At 66.4% G+C, this 18,921-nt stretch overlaps 3 protein-coding genes across 3 annotated transcripts in view; 2 read left to right on the top strand and 1 right to left on the bottom strand.

The window, feature by feature from the left end:
- The first annotated feature begins 359 nt into the window (after window positions 1–359).
- C4A (complement C4A (Chido/Rodgers blood group)) lies at window positions 360–12,950 on the top strand. The gene is made up of 41 exons (XM_070418869.1): window positions 360–484; window positions 560–758; window positions 929–1,130; window positions 1,276–1,346; window positions 1,430–1,518; window positions 1,683–1,765; window positions 2,210–2,306; window positions 2,415–2,520; window positions 2,618–2,750; window positions 3,129–3,244; window positions 3,347–3,520; window positions 3,614–3,799; window positions 3,907–4,092; window positions 4,182–4,340; window positions 4,547–4,673; window positions 4,809–4,883; window positions 5,130–5,327; window positions 5,407–5,518; window positions 5,604–5,677; window positions 5,848–5,987; window positions 6,085–6,294; window positions 6,548–6,599; window positions 6,691–6,780; window positions 6,910–7,119; window positions 7,262–7,337; window positions 7,480–7,636; window positions 7,728–7,844; window positions 7,942–8,113; window positions 8,247–8,479; window positions 8,553–8,720; window positions 9,085–9,144; window positions 9,822–9,915; window positions 9,992–10,190; window positions 10,305–10,395; window positions 10,491–10,565; window positions 11,565–11,667; window positions 11,783–11,872; window positions 11,966–12,064; window positions 12,153–12,236; window positions 12,453–12,585; window positions 12,738–12,950. Exons 1-41 carry the CDS (start codon window positions 423–425, stop codon window positions 12,877–12,879), a joined length of 5,244 nt encoding a protein of 1,747 aa, XP_070274970.1. The 5' UTR covers window positions 360–422; the 3' UTR covers window positions 12,880–12,950.
- Window positions 12,951–15,212: 2,262 nt separating this feature from the next.
- On the top strand, window positions 15,213–17,500 carry CYP21A2 (cytochrome P450 family 21 subfamily A member 2). Its single transcript, XM_070418874.1, is given in 11 exon segments — window positions 15,213–15,411; window positions 15,497–15,586; window positions 15,669–15,823; window positions 15,911–15,961; window positions 15,963–16,007; window positions 16,095–16,196; window positions 16,283–16,369; window positions 16,471–16,671; window positions 16,790–16,968; window positions 17,040–17,143; window positions 17,235–17,500. Coding segments are annotated over 11 exon segments (1,479 nt in total).
- A 21-nt stretch (window positions 17,501–17,521) lies between these two features.
- TNXB (tenascin XB) overlaps window positions 17,522–18,921 on the bottom strand; it is a 67,719-nt gene continuing 66,319 nt past the window's right edge. The window contains 6 exon segments of the mRNA XM_070418868.1: window positions 17,522–17,792; window positions 18,053–18,124; window positions 18,126–18,217; window positions 18,336–18,497; window positions 18,584–18,680; window positions 18,761–18,912. Coding sequence (XP_070274969.1) covers window positions 17,691–17,792; window positions 18,053–18,124; window positions 18,126–18,217; window positions 18,336–18,497; window positions 18,584–18,680; window positions 18,761–18,912 — 677 coding nt within the window. The 3' untranslated portion in view covers window positions 17,522–17,690.

Genomic DNA, 18,921 nt, shown 5'->3' with positions numbered 1-18,921 from the left:
AAGTTCCCTTTTGTGGGGTTCACAGTGGGAGGCCCGCATCTTATCGCCGTGTTTTGTCGGCCTTGGCAAAGGAGCCTGGATTCTCTGCCCGGTGCTCCGCCCAGGCTGCCGAGCGGTACACAGACAGCACACATGCCCAGGAGGGGAGGTGCCCAGGCACTGGCACGAGGGGCTAACGGGAGGGAGGGCGGGGAGAACAGGACCTCTGGGCCATGATTTCCTCAGTGACCCAGGTGTCCGGGTGCCCCCCTGCCCCCAACACTGGGCCTGGGGCCAGCTGCATTTCTTGGTTGTCACGTGGTTTCCCAGCTTAGCGGGCCCAGGGGAGGAGCAAGGTCCAGAGTCTACTCTGCTCCAAGCCCGAGGCCAACCAGAGAGGAGCAGACAGACGCACGGGTCTGATCGCTCCTGGTCTTGCAGCCATGCGGCTCCTCTGGGGGCTGATCTGGGCGTCCAGCTTCGCCTTGTCTCTGCAGGAGCCCAGGTCCTGGCGCGGCGGCGGCTGAGCGGGTGGGCTGGGGGCCGGCGGGGCCGCTGCTGACCTGCCTGTTCTCCCCAGGTTGCTCCTGTTTTCTCCTTCCGTGGTTCACCTGGGGGCCCCCCTGTCGGTGGGGCTCCAGCTCCAGGATGCTCCTCGGGGACAGGAAGTGAGAGGGTTCGTGTTCCTGAGAAACCCGTCCCATCACAATGCCCCCTGCTCCCCGAAGGTGGACTTCCTCCTCACCTCGGAGCAGGACTTCGTTCTCCGCAGCCTCCAGGTAGCTGGCCGCACCTGTCCCGCTGTGCTTGGCGCCCGTGCGTCCCCGCTCCGTCCCCGCCGCCTCTGGCGTCATCTGCTGGCGGCCTCCTTCCCTGGCCGTCCAGCCTCTGGCTTTCTCCTGCTCTGTCTCTGACCCGCTCCCTTTCCCCCCCCCCCGCCGCCCGACAGATACTCCCCAACGGTGCCGACAGCTGTGGCCTCAAAAACCTCCGAGGAGGCCCCAAGATCCAGCTGGTGGCCCAGTCGCCATGGCTGAAGAGCGCTCTGTCCAAAGACGTGGACACTCAGGGCATCAACCTGCTCTTCTCCTCTCGCCGGGGGCACCTTTTCCTGCAGACCGACCAGCCCATCTATAACCCCGGCCAGCGGGGTGAGTCTCAGCCCCTAACCCTAGCCCTAGCCCCCACCCCTTACCTGAAATGGCCGGAAGGTGCCGCCTGGAAGGCGCCTGGCAAATGTTTGCTCTCCCCTCACTCCCTGCCCGTCACTGCTGCTCACCTCACCCTCCACTCCAGTTCGGTACCGGGTCTTTGCTCTGGATCAAAAGATGCGCCCATCCACAGACAGCCTCACAGTCACCGTGGAGGTGAGTCCCTGACCTCTGACCTTCCTGACCAGCTGGGGCTACTGATCTGACCTCCCTCCCACGACCCCTTTTCCCCGTCGCAGAACTCGCAGGGCCTCCTTGTGCGGAAGAGGCAGGTGTACGCTCCCTCATCCATCTTCCAGGACGACTTTGTGATCCCGGACATCTCAGAGTGAGCTCTTGCCCCAGTTCCCGGTTGCCCTGCTCCCCACTCCAGCACAGGGTCAGCCCCGAGCTCCCTGCCTGTGGTTCACCCCACACCCTTCCCCAGGGAGCTGGCTGGCTCTACCAGGCCCCCTGCACACGCGGGCTGAGCCCCTCCCTGTCTGTCCTCAGGCCAGGGACCTGGAGGATCTCTGCCAGATTCTCGGACAGCCCGGACTCCAACCACAGCACCCAGTTCGAGGTGAAGAAGTACGGTGAGAGCCCGGCCGGTGTGGCTCAGTGGATTGAGCGTCAGCCTGCAGACTAAAGGGTCCCGGGTTCGATTCTGGTCGAGGACCTTGGTTGCAGACTCCTCCCCAGCCCTGGCCCTGGTCAGGGCGGTGCAGGAGGCAACCAATCGATGTGTTTCTCTCACATCGATGTTTCTCACTGTCTTTTCCTCTCTCTTCCACTCTCTCTAAAAATCAATAGAAAAATATCCTCGAGTGAGGATAAACAAAACAAAACAAAAAGAAGTACCCTGAGAGCTGGAGACACTGGAGACAGGAGGGCAGGCAGCTCCTTTCCTGGAGGGAGAAGGCAGGAAGGGGGTGGGAGCAGGCAGGGGTGGGCGACCTGGGTGCCGCCCCTGCGGGGAGGGAGTCCTCCAGGGCCCTTCCCCTGGAGTCTGACCAGCCTGCCCCTTTGCCCTGGGCCAGTCCTTCCCAACTTTGAGGTGAAGATCATCCCTGGGGAGCCCTACATCCTGGCAGCAGCTGGCGTTCTCGGTGACATCCAGTTAGACATCCAGGCCAGGTAACCTGCCAGGGCTCCCCCTTCAGTGCCAACATCACTCCCCGCCCTCCCGGCCCCTCCGCCAGGCCACGCCCTCATCCCCCCTTCCCCGTGGCTCTGTGGCTGCAGGTACATCTATGGGAAGCCAGTGCAGGGGGTGGCGTACGTGCGCTTTGGGCTCCTGGATGAGAATGGTGACAAGACTTTCCTCCGGGGACTGGAGAATCAGACCAAGGTAGGAAGGAGGGTGGGCTGGGGTGGGGGAGGTGACCGTGAGGGAGGAGGGGAGGGTGGAAGACCGGTGTCACCTGGCCGTTTTCTTCTCTGCCCAGCTGGCGGAGGGCCAGTGCCACATCTCCCTCACGAAGGCTGCGGTCCAGGGCGCCCTGGGGAAGCTTGGCGTCCAGCCGGCTGACCTCCCGGGGCTGCGCCTCTACGTGGCGGCGGCCGTCATTGAGTCTCCAGGTGAGTGCTTTGCCAGGCTGTGACTCCAGACCTAGCCTCTGACCTCTGAGCTGACCTCTGTCCTCCAGCACCGGCACCCCCCCCCCCCCCTTTACCCTCACGTGGGACCCACAGCCAGGAAAGAGCCGCAGCCTCTCCACCTGGGCTGCTGGGAAGCAGCCCTGCCCCTCTGTTTACTGTTTCCGCTCATCCGTCCACCCCGTCCATCGACCCCTCGGTTCTTCCCCCCACCCGCCTCGCAGCATTTATGCGCTATCTGTGCTGGTCCTGGTCGCTCAGCAAACGGATGAGGGGGAGGCGGCCTGTGCCCCAGGAGCCGCCCCGGCTCTCCTGCCCGCTCCTGGGCCTGCTCCTCCCCCCATCCGCCATGTCTTGCAGGCGGAGAGCTGGAGGAGGCCGAGCTCACGTCCTGGCGTTTCGTGTCATCTCCCTTCTCCTTGGACCTTCACCACACCAAGCGGCACCTTGTGCCTGGGGCCCCCTTTCTGCTGCAGGTTTCCTCTGCGGGGGAGGGGAGTGGCGGGAGGGCGGAGGGCGCCCCGCAGGAGGGCCCATGGCCCCTCTTCTCTCTTTGACCTGCCCCTCCACCCACCCAGGCGCTGGTCCGAGACATGTCAGGCTCCCCGGCCTCTGGCATTCCCGTCAAGGTTGCTGCCAAGTTCTCTCCGGGATCTGCTTCTGAAATACATGATCAGCGCAACACAGACGGGCGAGGCCAAGTCCTCATCTCCATCAATGTCCCCCAGGCCACCGCGGAAGTGCAGCTCTCGGTGGGACTCCGACCCACCCCCGGGCACGGGGAGGAGCTGGTGCCCGGGTCCTGGCCACTGACGCTGCTGCTCCCGCCCCACCCCTTTCTCCAGGTGTCTGCCGGCTCCCCCTATCCAGCCACAGCCAAGCTCACTGTGAGAGCCCCAGCCTCCGGAAGCTCGGGGTTCCTGTCCCTGGAACGGCTGGATTCTCAACCCCCTCGAGTTGGGGACACTTTCCGCCTGAACCTGCGAGCCGTGGGCGTCCGTGGGGCCAGCTTCTCTCATTACTACTACATGGTGTGCAGGAGGGCGGGTGCTGGGAGGGCTCGGCGGGAGGGAGGGAGCCCGGGGGCCGGTGGTTTCAGGCTGGGCGCGCAGTGAAAAGGGAACCACTCTCGCCCCAGGTCCTGTCCGGGGGACAGATCGTGTCTGTGGGCCGAGAACCCAGGGGGGCCCTGACCTCGGTCTCCGTGTTTGTGAACCACCGCCTGGCACCCTCCTTCTACTTTGTGGCCTTCTACTACCACGGGGGCCTCCCAGTGGCCAACTCCCTGCGGGTGGACGTCCAGGCTGGGGCCTGTGAGGGCAAGGTAACGCATCGGGGGTGGGGGAGGCAGGAGAAGATGAGAAGCAGCTCCCGCCTGACCCCTCCCCCCGGCTCCGCCCCCTCCCCGTGCAGCTGGAGCTGAGTGTGGACCAGCACAAGGACTATCAGCCTGGGGAGATGCTGAAGCTCCAGCTGCACACGGACTCTGCGGCCCTGGTGGCCCTGGGGGCTGTGGACATGGCTCTGTACGCCGCGGGCGGCAAGGCCCACAAGCCCCTGGACATGGGCAAGGTTTGCGAAGACCCTCTCCCCGGCCCTGCCGCGTCCTCGGGCTCATCCCAGCTGCCCGCCCACTCCGCCCAGCCTCCCTCACGCTGGGGCCTTGGGCCTTATTTCCCCTCTGTCTGTGTCTCACATCTGTCCATCCGCCCTCGCCCACAGCCAGCCCTGACCCCCAGCCATCTTGTCTCCACCACAGCCCTGCCTTTTCTTGCCAGGTCTTCGAAGTCATGAGCAGCTACGACCTCGGGTGTGGTCCTGGGGGCGGGGACAGCGCCCTGCAGGTGTTTGAGGCGGCTGGGCTGGCCTTTTCTGACGGACACCAATTGACTTCGGCCAGAAATAGTGAGAGCAAAGGAGGAAGCGGATGGGTGGTGGGAGGCAAAGTGAGGAGGAGGGCCCTGAGGGGTAAGAAGGGAGGAGGGGCGCAGGCAAGGGAGGCGCCCACCAGGGCTTGGCTGCAGCCCTGCTCTCTCCCAGGTCTGAGTTGTCCCAAGGAGCAGAAAACCCGGAAAAAGAGAAACGTGAACTTCCAGAAAGCAATTAGCGAGAAGTGTGAGTTGTGGGCGGGGGTGAAGCTGCTTGCGCCCCGGGGTCAGGGGGAGGGGTCTGCTTCTCGGTTCCTCTGCTCCCCAGGGGCCAGGCTGTGGGCTTCGGGGCCAGAGGCCAAGTCCTGGGTTGGCGGTGGGTGGGCAGGAGGCTCCGCGCAGCCTCCTGAGCTCCCCGTGCCCAGGGGGCCCTCGGTACCTGGAGGTCCGAGTGGGGCGGAGGTGCGTCCCGTGCTCACCCTCGGCCCTGCAGTGGGCCAGTACACTTCCCCAGTGGCCAGGCGCTGCTGCCAGGACGGGCTGACGCGGCTGCCCATGACCCGCTCCTGCGAGCAGCGGGCGGCCCGGGTGCCGCAGCTGGCCTGCCGGGAGCCCTTCCTGTCGTGCTGCCAGTTTGCCGAGGTCCTGCGCAAGAAGACCCGGGCCAGCGGCCAGGCGGGCCTCGCCCGAGGTGAGCCGGGGGCCGGGGCTCGGCACGGGCAGGGAGCCCGGGCGGCAGAGCCCTCCTCACCGTGCCGTGTCGCCCCCAGCCCTGGAGGTCCTGCAGGAGGAGGACCTGATGGAGGAAGACGAAATTCCTGTGCGCAGCTTCTTCCCGGAGAACTGGCTCTGGAGGGTGGAGACCGTGGACCGCTACCTCCAGTGAGGGCGCCTGGTGGGCCGGCCTTGGGTCTGGGCAGGGTGGGGCCAGCCCAGCCCGTGACGGCTGCTCACCTCCCCACCACAGGTTGTCGCAGCTGCCGATCCCTGACTCTCTGACCACCTGGGAGATCCACGGCGTGAGCCTGTCCAAAACGACAGGTGGGCTGCCCGCCGCTCCGCCCTCCGCTGCCACCCTGCACCAGCTCCCTCTTCCTTGACTGCAGGGAAGGGGGTGCACACAGTGGGGCAGAGATGGTCACCCTGCCTCCCGGTGGCTGCGATGCCCCCAGGCCTCTGATGTCTCCCCGTCCCCACTCCTCGCTCCACAGGCCTGTGTGTGGCCACGCCAGTCCGGCTCCGAGTGTTCCGCGAATTCCACCTGCACCTCCGCCTGCCCATCTCCGTTCGGCGCTTTGAGCAGCTCGAGCTGCGGCCTGTCCTGTACAACTACCTGGACACAGATCTGACCGTGCGGCCTGCGGGAGCTGGGTGCACAGCGGGTGGCCGGGGCGGGGGAGGGATGAAGAGCCCAACCACCTGACTGGCCCTCCCCTCTTCCTCCCCAGTTGAGCGTCCACGTGGCCCCGGTGGACGGGCTGTGCCTGGCTGGGGGCGGAGGGCTGGCCCAGCAGGTGCTGGTGCCCGCACACTCTGCCCGGCCTGTGGGCTTCTCTGTGGTGCCCACAGCGGCCGCCGCCGTGTCCCTGAAGGTGGTGGCTCGAGGGTCCATGGAGTTTCCTGTAGGGGACGCAGTGTCTAAGATTCTAAAAATTGAGGTGAATGGAGCACCCCTGAAGCCAGATCCCCAGGCTCCCAGATTTACCCCCTGACTCCCAGCACCCTCTCTGCTGGCCTTCTGGCCCACCACCCAAACCAAACTCCTTGGTCAGTTTGCCTTCTACAAGTCTGATCCCACTCGGCCTCCGAAGTTCAAATCCCAGTCCGGGGAGTCTGCACTGGGTGGGGGGGTGGGGGCAGCTGCAGCCAGGCGCTGGGTGACCTCTCAGAGCTCTGTTTCCCCCGAGACAGAAGGAAGGCGCCGTCCACATGGAGGAGCTGGTGTATGAGCTCAACCCCCTGGGTGAGTGGCCCTGGCCGCCGCAGTGCCCTACGAGGGTTGTAGGTGGAGGAGATGGACACCAGGCAGACTGACAACTTCCCCATCTCCCCAGACCACCGAGGCCGGACCCTGGAAATTCCTGGCAACTCTGATCCCAATATTATCCCCGATGGAGACCACAGCAGCTTTGTCAGGGTCACAGGTGGGCCTGCCCTCCAGTCCCTTCCCAGCGGCCACCCTCACATGCATGTGAAACCTGTTTGGGGCCATGACCCTCTGACCCTGGGTCCCAGACCTGCTCTCTATCCTCCACCCCCTCTTTCCCCTGTAGCCTCAAGTCCACTGGACACCCTGGGCTCCGGGGGGGCCTTGTCAGCAGGAGGCGTGGCCTCTCTCCTGAGGCTGCCACGGGGCTGCGGGGAGCAAACCATGATCTTCTTGGCTCCGACCCTGGCTGCTTCCCGCTACCTGGACAAGACGGAGCAGTGGAGCAGGCTGCCCCCAGAGACCAAGGACCACGCGGTGGACCTGATCCAGAAAGGTTCTGGTGCAGGGCGAGCGGGGGTGGGGCAGGCCATTAAGGGCGATGGGCACCCCAGGTGGCTGGTGGGGGGAAGGGGGTACCCAACGGGAATGGGGAGCATGGCCTCGGGCACAAATAGCAGCCGCCGCTCCTCTCCCAGGGTACATGCGGATCCAGCAGTTCCGGAAAGCGGACGGCTCCTATGGGGCGTGGCTACATCGGGACAGCAGCACCTGGTGAGCCTGGGAGAGTGCTCTGGGTCTCTGAGAGCTGGCGGGGCTGTGGGGGGCAGACCCAGGTACAACGGGAGGGCGGCTAACCAGGTGTCGGGGGAGTGGCCAGTGTTCCCTATCCCCAGCTGTCACTTCCCTCCTCTAGGCTCACAGCCTTTGTGTTGAAGGTACTGAGTTTGGCCCAGGAGCAGGTGGACGATTCACCTGAAAAGCTGCAGGAGACGGCCAAGTGGCTGCTGTCCCAGCAGCAGGCCGACGGTTCCTTCCGGGACCCCTGCCCCGTTATCCACAGGGGCATGCAGGTGCGGCCGGAGGCGCGGCCCAGGGGTGCTGGTGGGCGCTCTCCTGGCCCCTCCCCTCCTGGCTGACGGCTTCTCTCCCTGCACTGACCAGGGGGGCTTGGTAGGCAATGACGAGACGGTGGCCCTGACGGCCTTTGTGGTCATCGCCCTTCATCACGGGCTGGCCGTCTTCCAGGACAGGAGTGCAGAGCAGCTGAAGCAGAGAGTGGTAAGGGCGCCCGCACCTGCCCTGCGCCGGTGGCTCTCCCTGCTGCTCCTCAGGACCCAGGTGTCCGCCCACAGACCTTCCTCCCTCGTTCTTCTAGGAAACTTCCATCTCGAATGCAAACTCATTTTTGGGGGCGAAAGCAAGTGCTGGGCTCCTGGGTGCCCACGCAGCCGCCATCACGGCCTACGCACTGACGCTGAGCAAGGCCCCTGAGGACCTGCGGGACGTGGCCCACAACAACCTCATGGCCATGGCCCAGGAGACCGGCGGTGAGTCGGGCCTCGGGCCTCTGCGTGTGCCCACAGGGAGGAGCCGAGACACAGCCAGAGGGGAGGACAGCACCTGAGCGGCGCGGGGCCGGCGGCCGGCCTCCCGCTCACGGCTGGTCGCCCTCCCTCCCAGATAAGCTGTACTGGGGCTCGGTCATCAATTCTCAGAGCAACGTCGTGTCGCCCACACCGGCTCCTCGCAGCCCGGCAGACCCCGTGCCCCAGGCCCCGGCCCTGTGGATTGAAACCACAGCCTACGGCCTGCTGCACCTGCTGCTCCGGGAGGGCCGGGCAGAGATGGCGGACCAGGTCGCATCCTGGCTCACCCACCAGGGCAGCTTCCAAGGGGGATTCCGCAGCACCCAGGTAGGGGCTCCTTGGGGCTCTGGGGTGGGCGGCCCTGGAACCAAGCGCCTGAGTCCCGGTCCAACCTCCCCAGGACACCGTGATGGCCCTGGACGCGCTGTCTGAGTACTGGATCGCCTCCCACACTGCCGAGGACGGGGGGCTCAACGTGACCCTCAGCTCCCAGGGCCGGAGTGGGTTCAAGTCCCACGTGCTGCAGCTGAACAACCACCAAGCTCAGGGGGTGCAGGAGGAGCTGCAGGTGACCACACCCTCACCTGGGCAGCAGGACACCGGGGCCTAGTGTGTGGGCCCGGACTTCCCGGCCCCGCCCATCCCTCGCTCTCCTGATGCCCTGTGGGAAGGCTTCTGGCTGAGCGGCTGGAGAGCCACCTAGCCTCAGCTGCAGGCTCCTGCCTGCGGGGGTGGGGGTGGGGGTGGGGGTGGGGGTGGGGGGGCTCCCCGCAGCGGGGGAGGCCGAGTGGAGTAGTGCACGTGGAGATGTCAGCTCCGGACGGGAGGGGAGAGGAGGAGCAGGGCTGTTTCTAGGGACCAGAGAAGTTGGAATAAACAGCGCGCCCTCCTGTGCCCTCCTGACATCACTTTCCCTTTTGTGTCCCCGAAAGTTTTCCTTGGGCAGCAAGATTAACGTGAAGGTGGGAGGAAACAGCAAAGGAACCTTGAAGGTGAGAGCCCGCACACGGGCGCCGGGCCAGCAGGGGGCGCTGGGGTCTGGAGGGGGAGCAGGAAGACATGCAGGGCTGTGCGCCCCTGGGTGCTGGCCTGCATCTCCCCCATCGAGCCACAGGCCCTGCTTCCTCCTGCTCCCCTTGCCTGCCTGACACAGGCCCTTCACCAGCTGCCCAGCTGCCCTCCCCCGAGCCCTCCGTCCCCTAATGCCCGGGGCCCTGTCACTTGGTCTCTGACTCGGGGCTAAGACAGCCTGGAGCTCCTCCCACGCTCTGAGCCGTCAGACTAGCCTTCGGACCCCCCCCCCCCACACACACGGTTGGGTGCCTGTACCTCCCTGGCCAGATGGGGGTGCCGCCACAAGGTCTCCTGGCCTTGAACGTCCTCCCCCTGCTTCTCTTCCCATGAGGCAAACTCCTCCTCCTCCTCACGCCTCGGCCCAAAGCCTTTCCCTGCGGCCTCTGCAGGTGCAGAGCGCTGGTCCCGAGGGCGGGCCCTGCCCCCGCCTCACCGTCCAGCCCGCCTGGCCCTGGCCCTTCGTGTTCTCTGCTGGTCAGGAGGGAGATGGGAAGGGCCCAGGCCTCAAAGCCCCCGCCGGCCGTGCCCTGAGCTGTGCTCTGGAGACAGGCCTGGGCCCAGGTGCCATGTTCCCTCCACGCCCCTTGCTGGCCAGGTCCTCCGTACCTACAACATCCTGGACATGCAGAACACGACCTGCCAGGATCTCCAGATCGAGGTGACGGTCCTGGGCCACGTAGAGTACACAAGTGAGTGCTGGGGGCGGGCGCCCCGGGGCCTCCAGGGGCTGGTGCAGGGGCGGAGTCTCAGTGCCCCCTCCCCCAGTGGCAGCCGAGGAGGACTACAAGGACTACTACGACTACGAGAACTCCGAGGTGGGCTTCGCCGGAGACGACCCCGGGGCCCTTTCCCGGCCTGTGACACCCCTGCAGCTGTTTGAGGGGCGGAGGAGCCGCCGCAGAAGGGAGGTACCCAAGGTGGCCGAGGAGCAGGAGGCCCGAGTGCAGTACACCGTGTGCATCTGGTGAGCCTGCAGGCGGGGGGCGGCGGGGGGGCGGGGGGGGGGAGTGGGAACGGGAGGGGGGCAGTTCTGCGCGCTGGGCAGGGCACCCAGACCACAGGGCTTGTGTCTCCACAGGCGGAACGGCAAGGTGGGGCTGTCGGGCATGGCCATCGCGGACATCACCCTCCTGAGTGGATTCCACGCCCTGCGGGCTGACCTGGAGAAGGTGGGGTCGTGCCCTCAGGAGCCCGGCTCCGGCCCTGCAGCCCCTGCAGGTGACCCTCTGTGGCCGCCTCCCTGTGACCCTCTCCTTCTTTGCAGCTGACGTCCCTCTCTGACCGTTATGTGAGTCACTTTGAGACCGAGGGGCCCCACGTCCTGTTGTACTTCGACTCGGTGAGCAGGGAGGCGGCTGGCGTGGGGCACTGCGAGCTGCGGCTGGGGGGGCGGGGCACTGCGAGCGGCCAGCGCTCCAGGGAGGCAGGACAGGAGGGAGGCCATGCGGGCAGGGGCAGGGGCCGGGGCCGGGGCAGGGGCAGGGGCAGGGGCCGAGCCCCTAATGTGGTTTGGGGCCGTCAGCAGGGGGTGCGGAGAGTGAGCCTGTCAGAAAGCCGACTGTATTCGACCTGAGCGTTTGCTTTGTGGTCCTTTTTATCGACCGTCCTAGAAAAGTGTACTTTCTTTCAGGAAGTGATGTTGGTCATAGTGAGTGGTCTTGTCTCTGTGGCCTAGTTGGCTAAAACAAAGTTTTCAACCCTCTGATGGCCCTTAGCATTTTTTGGATGTTTACTGAGGGAGCTGGGATGGGGGCGGGGGGGGTGCCGGCTTCGCTGCTCGCTCACGTGGGCCTGCGGGTCCCAGAGGCGAGCACAGTGGCCGCAGCTGCCCTAGTGGCAGAGGAAGGAGGCCTGGACGTATCCGTGGTGAAGCGAGGCTGCTGGGAGGGGGTGGGTTGGGGGCAGGCAGAGTGGCTTTGGAGAATTTGTGCATCCTGCAAAAGTCCTAATGGAGGAGCAAGGCTGACTGTTTTGTTTGGCAATCAGCCAGGAAGGGGCTGGTGAAAGCTGGGCCGTGGGCAGCCGGCGTGGGGAGCGCGAGGAAGGCGGGCGAGGGGAGATCACAAACAACCAGTCAGCAGCAGAGATGCCCAGAAGCGAACCCTGAGCTTAAGGGGAGCTGCACGTGGTGTGTCCGCGAGGCGACACCGCACAGGCCCTCGGGGGCCAGGCGGGGCCGGGGAGGTCACCATCTGGGCAGTGAGGTCAGCAGGGACCTTGGGAACAGTTGTTAGTGTTCTGGCGGCCGGAAGGTAACAGAATGTGAAGGACACTGAAGATGAGACAGTGGACACCAGAGACAGGCCTGTGGGGCCCTGACCTCCCCCCGCCCCCGCAGGTCCCCACCTCCCGGGAGTGCGTGGGCTTTGGAGCTGTGCAGGAGGTGGCCGTGGGGCTGGTGCAGCCGGCCAGCGCCACCCTGTACGACTACTACAACCCTGGCAAGTACCCGGGGCACCGGGACTGGGGCTGTGGAGGGGCAGGGAGGTCCTGGGGCTCCAGAGCGCTGGCTGGCAGGAGGGCAGGTGCCCTAACGCCCTCTCTGCTCTCCTCCAGAGCGCAAGTGCTCTGTGTTTTACGGGGCACCAACTAAGAGCAAACTCCTGTCCACGCTGTGCTCCGCGGACGTCTGCCAGTGTGCAGAGGGTGAGGCCCCGGGCTGGGGGGTGGGGGGGAGGGCCGGGGGGGGGGGAGGGGCCAGGGCTGGCTGGCCTTGCTTCACCTGGACCCTGCCTTCAGGGAAGTGCCCTCGACAGCGGCGTGCCCTGGAGCGGGGGCTGATGGAGGAGGAGGGCTACAGGATGAAGTTCGCCTGCTACTACCCCCGCGTGGACTACGGTCAGTCCCCCGCCCTCGGGGCCTGGGGGGGGCGCGCCCGCAGGCAGCCCGGAGCTCACCTTCCTCCCGTCCCCGAACTCCCTCACAGGCTTCCAGGTTAAGGTTCTCCGAGAAGATTCCAGAGCTGCCTTCCGCCTCTTCGAGACGAGTGTCACCCAAGTGCTGCACTTCTGTACGAGGGCCGGCGGCCGGGTGGAGGGAGCTGCGGTCGGGCCTGGCGCCTGGAACAGTGAACATTCAGGGGCCTGAGCTCACACCCCTCGGCCTCTCAGGAGCTCGGGGCTTGTCGCGGGCAGGCAGCGCCTGCGGGGAGTGGCGGGCTCAGCGGAGGGTGTGCCAGGCCTGGCCGTGCCGCCCCCTCTGACAGCTCTTGTCCTGTCCCCCTCAGCCAAGGATTCCCAGGCCGCTGCTGGTCAGACCCGGAACTTTCTGGTTCGAGCCTCTTGCCGCCTTCGCTTGGAACCCGGGAAAGAATATTTGATCATGGGTCTGGACGGGACCACCCACGACCTCAAGGGACAGTGAGTTCGCTGGGCCCTGGGTCTCTTGCTGCCCTCACACCTCCTGAGAGCGAGGACCCCCAGCACCAGGCCCTGCCCCTCAGGTGCCAGGTGCCGCAGGCTCGCTCCCGTCTGCCCGTCCGGAACCCGCTGACCACCCTTTGCTCCCACAGACCCCAGTACCTGCTGGACTCGAACAGCTGGATCGAGGAGATGCCCTCTGATCGCTTGTGCCGGAGCACCCGCCAGCGGGCAGCCTGTGCCCAGCTCCGCGCCTTCCTGCAGGAGTACGGCACTCAGGGCTGCCAGGTGTAGGGCTGCTCCCCCCCACCCTGGGAGGGGCCCAGGGCTGGGCCCGAGACTCAATAAAGACCTTACACAGCCAAGCGTCAGTGTGTGTGTCTCAGCCCTGTGCCTTCTAGGTCCTGGCCGGGCCAGGGTTTGCGTAATCTCGGGCTGTGGGAGCCTGATGGCCCTCCCAGGTGACTCACCAGGAGCTCAGTCCCTCATCAGACCACCAAGCAGGCTTGTGACCCGCAGCCTTCGCCCCGGGGACCCGGCCTCCACACCATGGCCTGCCTTCACCGTGCCACAGGCCCTCCACTGCCGGGGGTGGCCAGTCTCGCCGACTGTCCCAGCGCAGTTGGCCCGTTGGGCTGTTTCACGGCGACCTGGTCTGTGGAGAGCCTTGTGATGGTGGCATTGGGAGCACCGGGGTCTCTTCCGGGACTGACCTTAGCCAAGTCCAAGGCTGCCTTTGTGTTTGCTGACACTCTTCTACTGGGGTCAGCCCTCCCCACCGGCCCGCCTCGCTCCCTGCATTTGGGGGCGCCCTTGGGTCTGAAGGGCTGACCTAGAAATCCATCGAGAGGTTTGCTGACATCACAGCCCGCCATTCAGTTGACAGAAACGGGCCGGCCTCTCTCCATGCCCCGCGTGCCAGGCCCCGTCCTCTGAGGGGTGCTGCTGGGGCGTGTGGTCCTGTGGGCACTGGTGGGGCACCTGACCTAGCCTGGGAGAGGGGCGGGGGGGCTGCCGGAGGAGGTGACATCGAAGCTGGGCTCTGAAGGCTGAGGACTCGGCAAGAGAGCGAGGCTAGATGAGGGGGTTTGAGGCAGGAGAAGGAATGAATGGGCAGCAGGGCAGGGCCCGGCGTGTGACGCATCAGGTTGGAATTTGGATTCGGTGGGCGGTGGAAGAGATGGGGCTGTTGACAAGCACGCCCGCTCTCTGGGTCACCCCCCCCCCCCCGCCCCGATTCTGTGGGACCTGAATCCCCGGCCCCCAGCACTGCAGAGGCTGCCTAGGCTGTGGTGTGTGCCCTGTGCTTGCCCATCAGGCCTCGCTTCCCACAGCCGTCACCATGCTGACAGCTATGCCCGTGGGTGCCAGCTGGGGCCCAGCTGCAGCTGTGATCCCGTTTGCTGCCCACCCCACAGCCCCGGCCCGTGTCTCCCACCAGCTCTGCCACCGGGACCTGAGTTAATTCTCCACGCCAGTAATTGACGGCCGGGACCTCAACCCAGGCTCTCCAGCGCACAGCCCGGGGCACTGGGGTCAGCTTGGAGCCAGGGCTGAGGAATTAGGGGATGGCGTGGGCCTCGGTCACCTCTAACCTTTAACCCCAGGAGGCCTAACCTCTCCCTGAGCCATGCCCTCCTCTTTGGCAGGGCCTCTCCCCAAGACCCTCCTCTGAGCCCCTCAACCGACACCTCATCCCTAAAAATTGTTCCCTGATGGTCCTACTTGGTCCAGTGGGATCCTCTTACGGCTCCTGCTCCCGGGATGGGGCTGGACCCGGACCCCAGCTGTGGCGATTGGGCTCCTTCCTGGGGACTTTGGGGGCACGGGGGGTACGCTGAGTTGTGCTGGGAAGCCCAGTGCCCTTGGCTGGACCTTAACCTGTGGACTCTGACCCCAAAGGCAGTCCTGTTTGGCCGGCCCAGGAGCAGGTGCCGCGGGCTGCAGAGCAGGAGGACGAGGGGGCTGCCCCAGGGCCTCGCTCTCCCTGCCCCCGGCTCCTGACCTCAGGGCCTGAGATACCCTGGAATTTATAAAACAGTTTCTATTTTTGGCTTAAATTCCTCAAGCTGGTCTCTTTCTTGCAACCAAAAAGCATCAGGCACATGGTAAGAGCTCCAAATTGGGGACCATATAGTTCTTCATCTTCAGCTGTTGAGAGTGAAATGGGGCCATGATGACAATCACACGGGACTACAGGTCTAACGCGGGAAACCTGGGCACACCGGCTGCGGGCTCCCGCCTGTGCATCGGGAGAGCAGCACACCGACCGCCCAGCTCATCTTGTTTTCAGAGGGTCCTGGGGCCCGTGAGGTGGGGGCACCCTTTCCCCTCGGCAGAGGGAGAGGGCGGGGCCGGTGTGGCCGGAGGCTGCTGCTGCCTGTGCAAGGTCAGGGCCGCGCTCTCCTTCCGTTCTTGATGGATCGCAGGGGGAGGCCGGTTCTTTGAAATATGGGCTCCCCAAGGCCAACGGGCCTGCTGCCCTCCCAAGAATGTGCCATCCTGTGGGCGGGCCGGAGGCCGGGGCGAGGCAAGGAGTCAAGGGCCCCAGAGCAACCCGGGCAGCAAGATGTATGGTGGGCCCCCAGAGCTATAAGTGCCAGGCCGGGCCGGCCGGGCCTCCAGCCATGCTGCTCCTCGGGCTGCTGCTGCTGGCCGCGCTGGCCGGCGCCCGCCTGCTCTGGGGCCAGTGGCAGCGCAGGAGCCTCCACCTCCCACCTCTTGCCCCTGGCTTCCTGCACCTGCTGCAGCCCAACCTCCCCATCCACCTGCTGGGCCTGGCTCAGACCCTCGGGCCTGTGTACAGGCTCCGCCTCGGGCTGCAAGGTGAGCGCCACCCCCCCCATGCCTGTCTTCCTGCCCGGCTCCAGGGGCAGGTGACGCCCTGCTGACATCGCGCTGCGCTCCCCAGATGTTGTGGTGCTGAACTCCAAGAGGACCATTGAGGAGGCCATGGTCAAGAAGTGGGTGGACTTTGCCGGCCGACCCCAGATACCATCCTGTAAGGGGTGGGAGAAGCGGGCTGGGGCTGGCGGGGAAGGCGGGCCTGCTTCCTGGCCCCCTGACCCCACACCCACTCGCAGACAAGCTGGTGTCCCGGCACAACCAGGACCTCTCCCTGGGGGACTACTCCCCGCTCTGGAAGGCACACAAGAAGCTCACGCGCTCCGCCCTGCTGCTGGGCATGCGCGGCCCCATGGAGCCCCTGGTGGAGCGGCTGACCCAGGAGTTCTGTGAGGTAGGCCCCCCCCCCCCGCAGCCGCCCCCCCCCCCCCCCGCCCGCCTCCCCTCCCAGCAGCCGCCCTGCAGCCCGCTTCCCCCACAGCGCCTGCGGGCCCGGGCCGGCGCCCCGGTGGCCATCCAGGAGGAGTTCTCCGCTCCTCACCTGCAGCATCATCTGTCACCTCACCTTTGGAGACCAGGTAAAGGCCCTCACGTTCACGCCTTCCACCTCCAGCCCTGACCTGGCTGCACAGACTCCCCCTCCCCGCCCCCCCCCAACCCCGCAGGAGGATGCCGTGGTGCACGCCTTTCACGACTGTGTCCAGGACCTGATGAGGACCTGGGACCACTGGTCCGTCCACATTTTGGACATCGTTCCCTTTCTCAGGGTGAGGATGGGGCCGGGCCCGGCCTGGGCCTGGGCGGGTGGGCCAGGCGCCCTTCTCGCAGCCACTGTCTCTTGCTCCCTGCCCAGTTCTTCCCCAGCCCCGGCCTCCGGAGGCTGAAGCAGGCTGTGGAGGGCAGGGACCGCATTGTGGAGGGGCAGCTGAAGCGGCACAAGGTGGGCCCCGTGCGCGGACCGCCCGAGCCCGCAGCCGCGGGACTGCCCAGAGCGAGGCAGCTCTCGCTTGGCAGCCAGGGCTCAGGAGCCTCCCTCCCCAGGAGAGCATGGTGGCCGGCCGCTGGCGGGACGCCATGGACTACATGCTGCAGGGCGTGGGGAAGCCGCCGGCCGAGCAGGGCTCCGGGCAGCTCCTCGAGGGGCACGTGCACATGTCCGTGGTGGACCTTTTCATCGGCGGCACCTCGACCACCTCGACCACCCTCTCCTGGGCTGTGGCGTTTTTGCTTCACCACCCTGAGGTGCGCCCCCTCTGCTGGTGCAGGCTGTGCTGCCGGGCCGGCTGCCTCCTAATCGCACAAAGGCTCCTGCGGGTGCTGCAGGGCCGGCTGGCTCGCACTAGGCTTCCCCATTTCCCAGGTCCAGAGGCGACTGCAGGAGGAGTTGGACCGTGAGCTGGGTCCCGGGGCCTGGGGCTCCCGAGTCCCCTACAACGATCGCGCGCGGCTGCCCCTGCTCAACGCCACCATCGCGGAGGTGCTGCGCCTGCGGCCCGTCGTGCCCCTGGCCCTGCCACACCGCACCACGCGGCCCAGCAGGTGACTCCCGGAGGTGGGGTGAGTGGACGGCAGGCGGCTCTGGCGGGCCTCTGACTCCACCCTGCCCTCAGCATCTCCGGCTACGACATCCCCGAGGGCACGGTTGTCATCCCCAACCTCCAAGGTGCCCACCTGGACGAGACGGTCTGGGAGCGGCCACACGAGTTCTGGCCTGGTGCGTGTGGTGTGGGGCTGGTGCCCGTGGGTGGGAGTGTGCGGGCCGGTGCCTGCCGCTGACCGGGTCTGTCCTCCCCCTCCCCCCGCAGACCGCTTCCTGGCTCCCGGCGGGAGCCCCGGCGCGCTGGCCTTTGGCTGTGGAGCGCGGGTGTGCCTGGGCGAGCCGCTGGCGCGCCTGGAGCTGTTCGTGGTGCTGAGGCGCCTGCTGCAGGCCTTCACGCTGCTGCCGCCCGCGGGCGCCCTGCCCTCCCTGCAGCCCCAGCCCCAGGGTGGCGTCAACCTCATGATGCAGCCTTTCCAGGTGTGGCTGCAGCCCCGGGGAGCGGATGCCCAGGGCCCAGGCCTGGGCCAGTGACGGGCAGGATGCGTGCCAGTCTCGTGCCTCAGTTTCTCCTTTTATTGCTCTGTACACCCCCCACCCCCCTGTAAACAAAGTGCTGTGAGATCGCAGTGGAGGAAGCCTCCTCGGGCGGGCGGTGGCGAGCCCTGGCTCTCCTCGCGGCCCCTCAGTGCTGGGCGGCACGCCTGCCTGCGGCCGGAGCTGCTCAGCCTCCCCCGGCGGGCGCCCGGTAGCCTCTGGGTCTCAGCTTCATCTCCGTGAAGGGCACGGAGAACTCGAAGCCCTTCCAGTGGTACCAGCTCACTCCCTGGAAAGGAGGTGGAGTCAGAGCAGACCCCATCCGCTGCTCCCCCCCCTCCGTCCCCTGGTTCCCAGAAACTAATCAACGGCCTGCCCTCCCTGCTGCCTTCCCAACCCCAACGCAGAGGAGGGAGGCTCCACCCTGAGCTGGCCCTTCCCACCCAATAAACCACTTCTTCCCCAAAGCGTGGCGAGGGCGCTGTTCCATCACAGATGAGGCCGGGGCTCAGTAACTCCCCGCCTTGCGGTCAGCCAGCAGGGGCGCACCTGGTGGTCCACTGTGCTCCCGTAGAGCCCATTGAGGTTGGCGTAGTGGCAGTTCCTGTACCACCAGGCCCCCTCGGTAGGAGACGGCGCAGGAGATGAGCAAGTTGTTGGGGTCACGGTCTCGGGCAGAGAAGACACTGCCACTGTGGTAGCTCATGGAGTCCCCTGCGGGGCCGGGGGATAGGGGCGGGGGGGGGGGGGAGGTGCCGAGTGAGGGCCTCCCCCGCGCCACCACGCGCCCGGGCCCAGCCCTCACCTGCCCGCGCCCAGGCCCAGCCCTCACCTGCTGTGCCGTGGTAGCCCTCCAGGTGGAGGCGGTAGTAGTCAGCAGCCGAGTCTACCCGGAAGGAGTCGTACTGGGCGAACGCCACCTCGTCCCCGGCCCGCAGGTCCACACGCATGGAGTAGTCCCCGTGGCTGGTCAGGCTGTGCAGGGCCTCGTTGCCTGGGGGCGGGACCCTGCTCTCACCGGGGCTCTGCTGAGCACGGGGCCGTTCCTTCCCTGCCCCCCAATCCCTGTGTGGCACTGACCCAGCCAGAACTCCCCGGAGATGTTCCCAAAACCATGGGCATAGTCCTCCCAGTCCCTCCAGAAGTCCGTGCGTCCATCCATGCGGCGCTGGAACACCTGGGGAGCAGGTGGGCACGGTGAGCCTGTGCCCCTGGTGCAGCAGCCGCCCGAGCCGGCCCGGCTTCCGCTGCACCCACCAGCCAGCCGCCCCCGTCAGTCTCCATGTCACAAAACACGTCCAGGGGCCGCGCGCGGTTTCCATTGAGGAAGATGGTGGTGGTTCTGGAGGTGCCCGCCCCGTTCTGCATCTCCTCCCCACAGTCCCGGGGAAAGGGGACCTGCAGTCCACCTGGGGGGA

Source organism: Myotis yumanensis, unplaced genomic scaffold (assembly GCF_028538775.1).
Source record: "Myotis yumanensis isolate MYYU_CA2020_CCGP unplaced genomic scaffold, mMyoYum1.0.hap1 SCAF_6, whole genome shotgun sequence".
In the NCBI taxonomy this organism is placed as follows: Eukaryota; Metazoa; Chordata; class Mammalia; order Chiroptera; family Vespertilionidae; genus Myotis; species Myotis yumanensis.
This window is presented reverse-complemented; position numbering and strand designations above follow the sequence as displayed.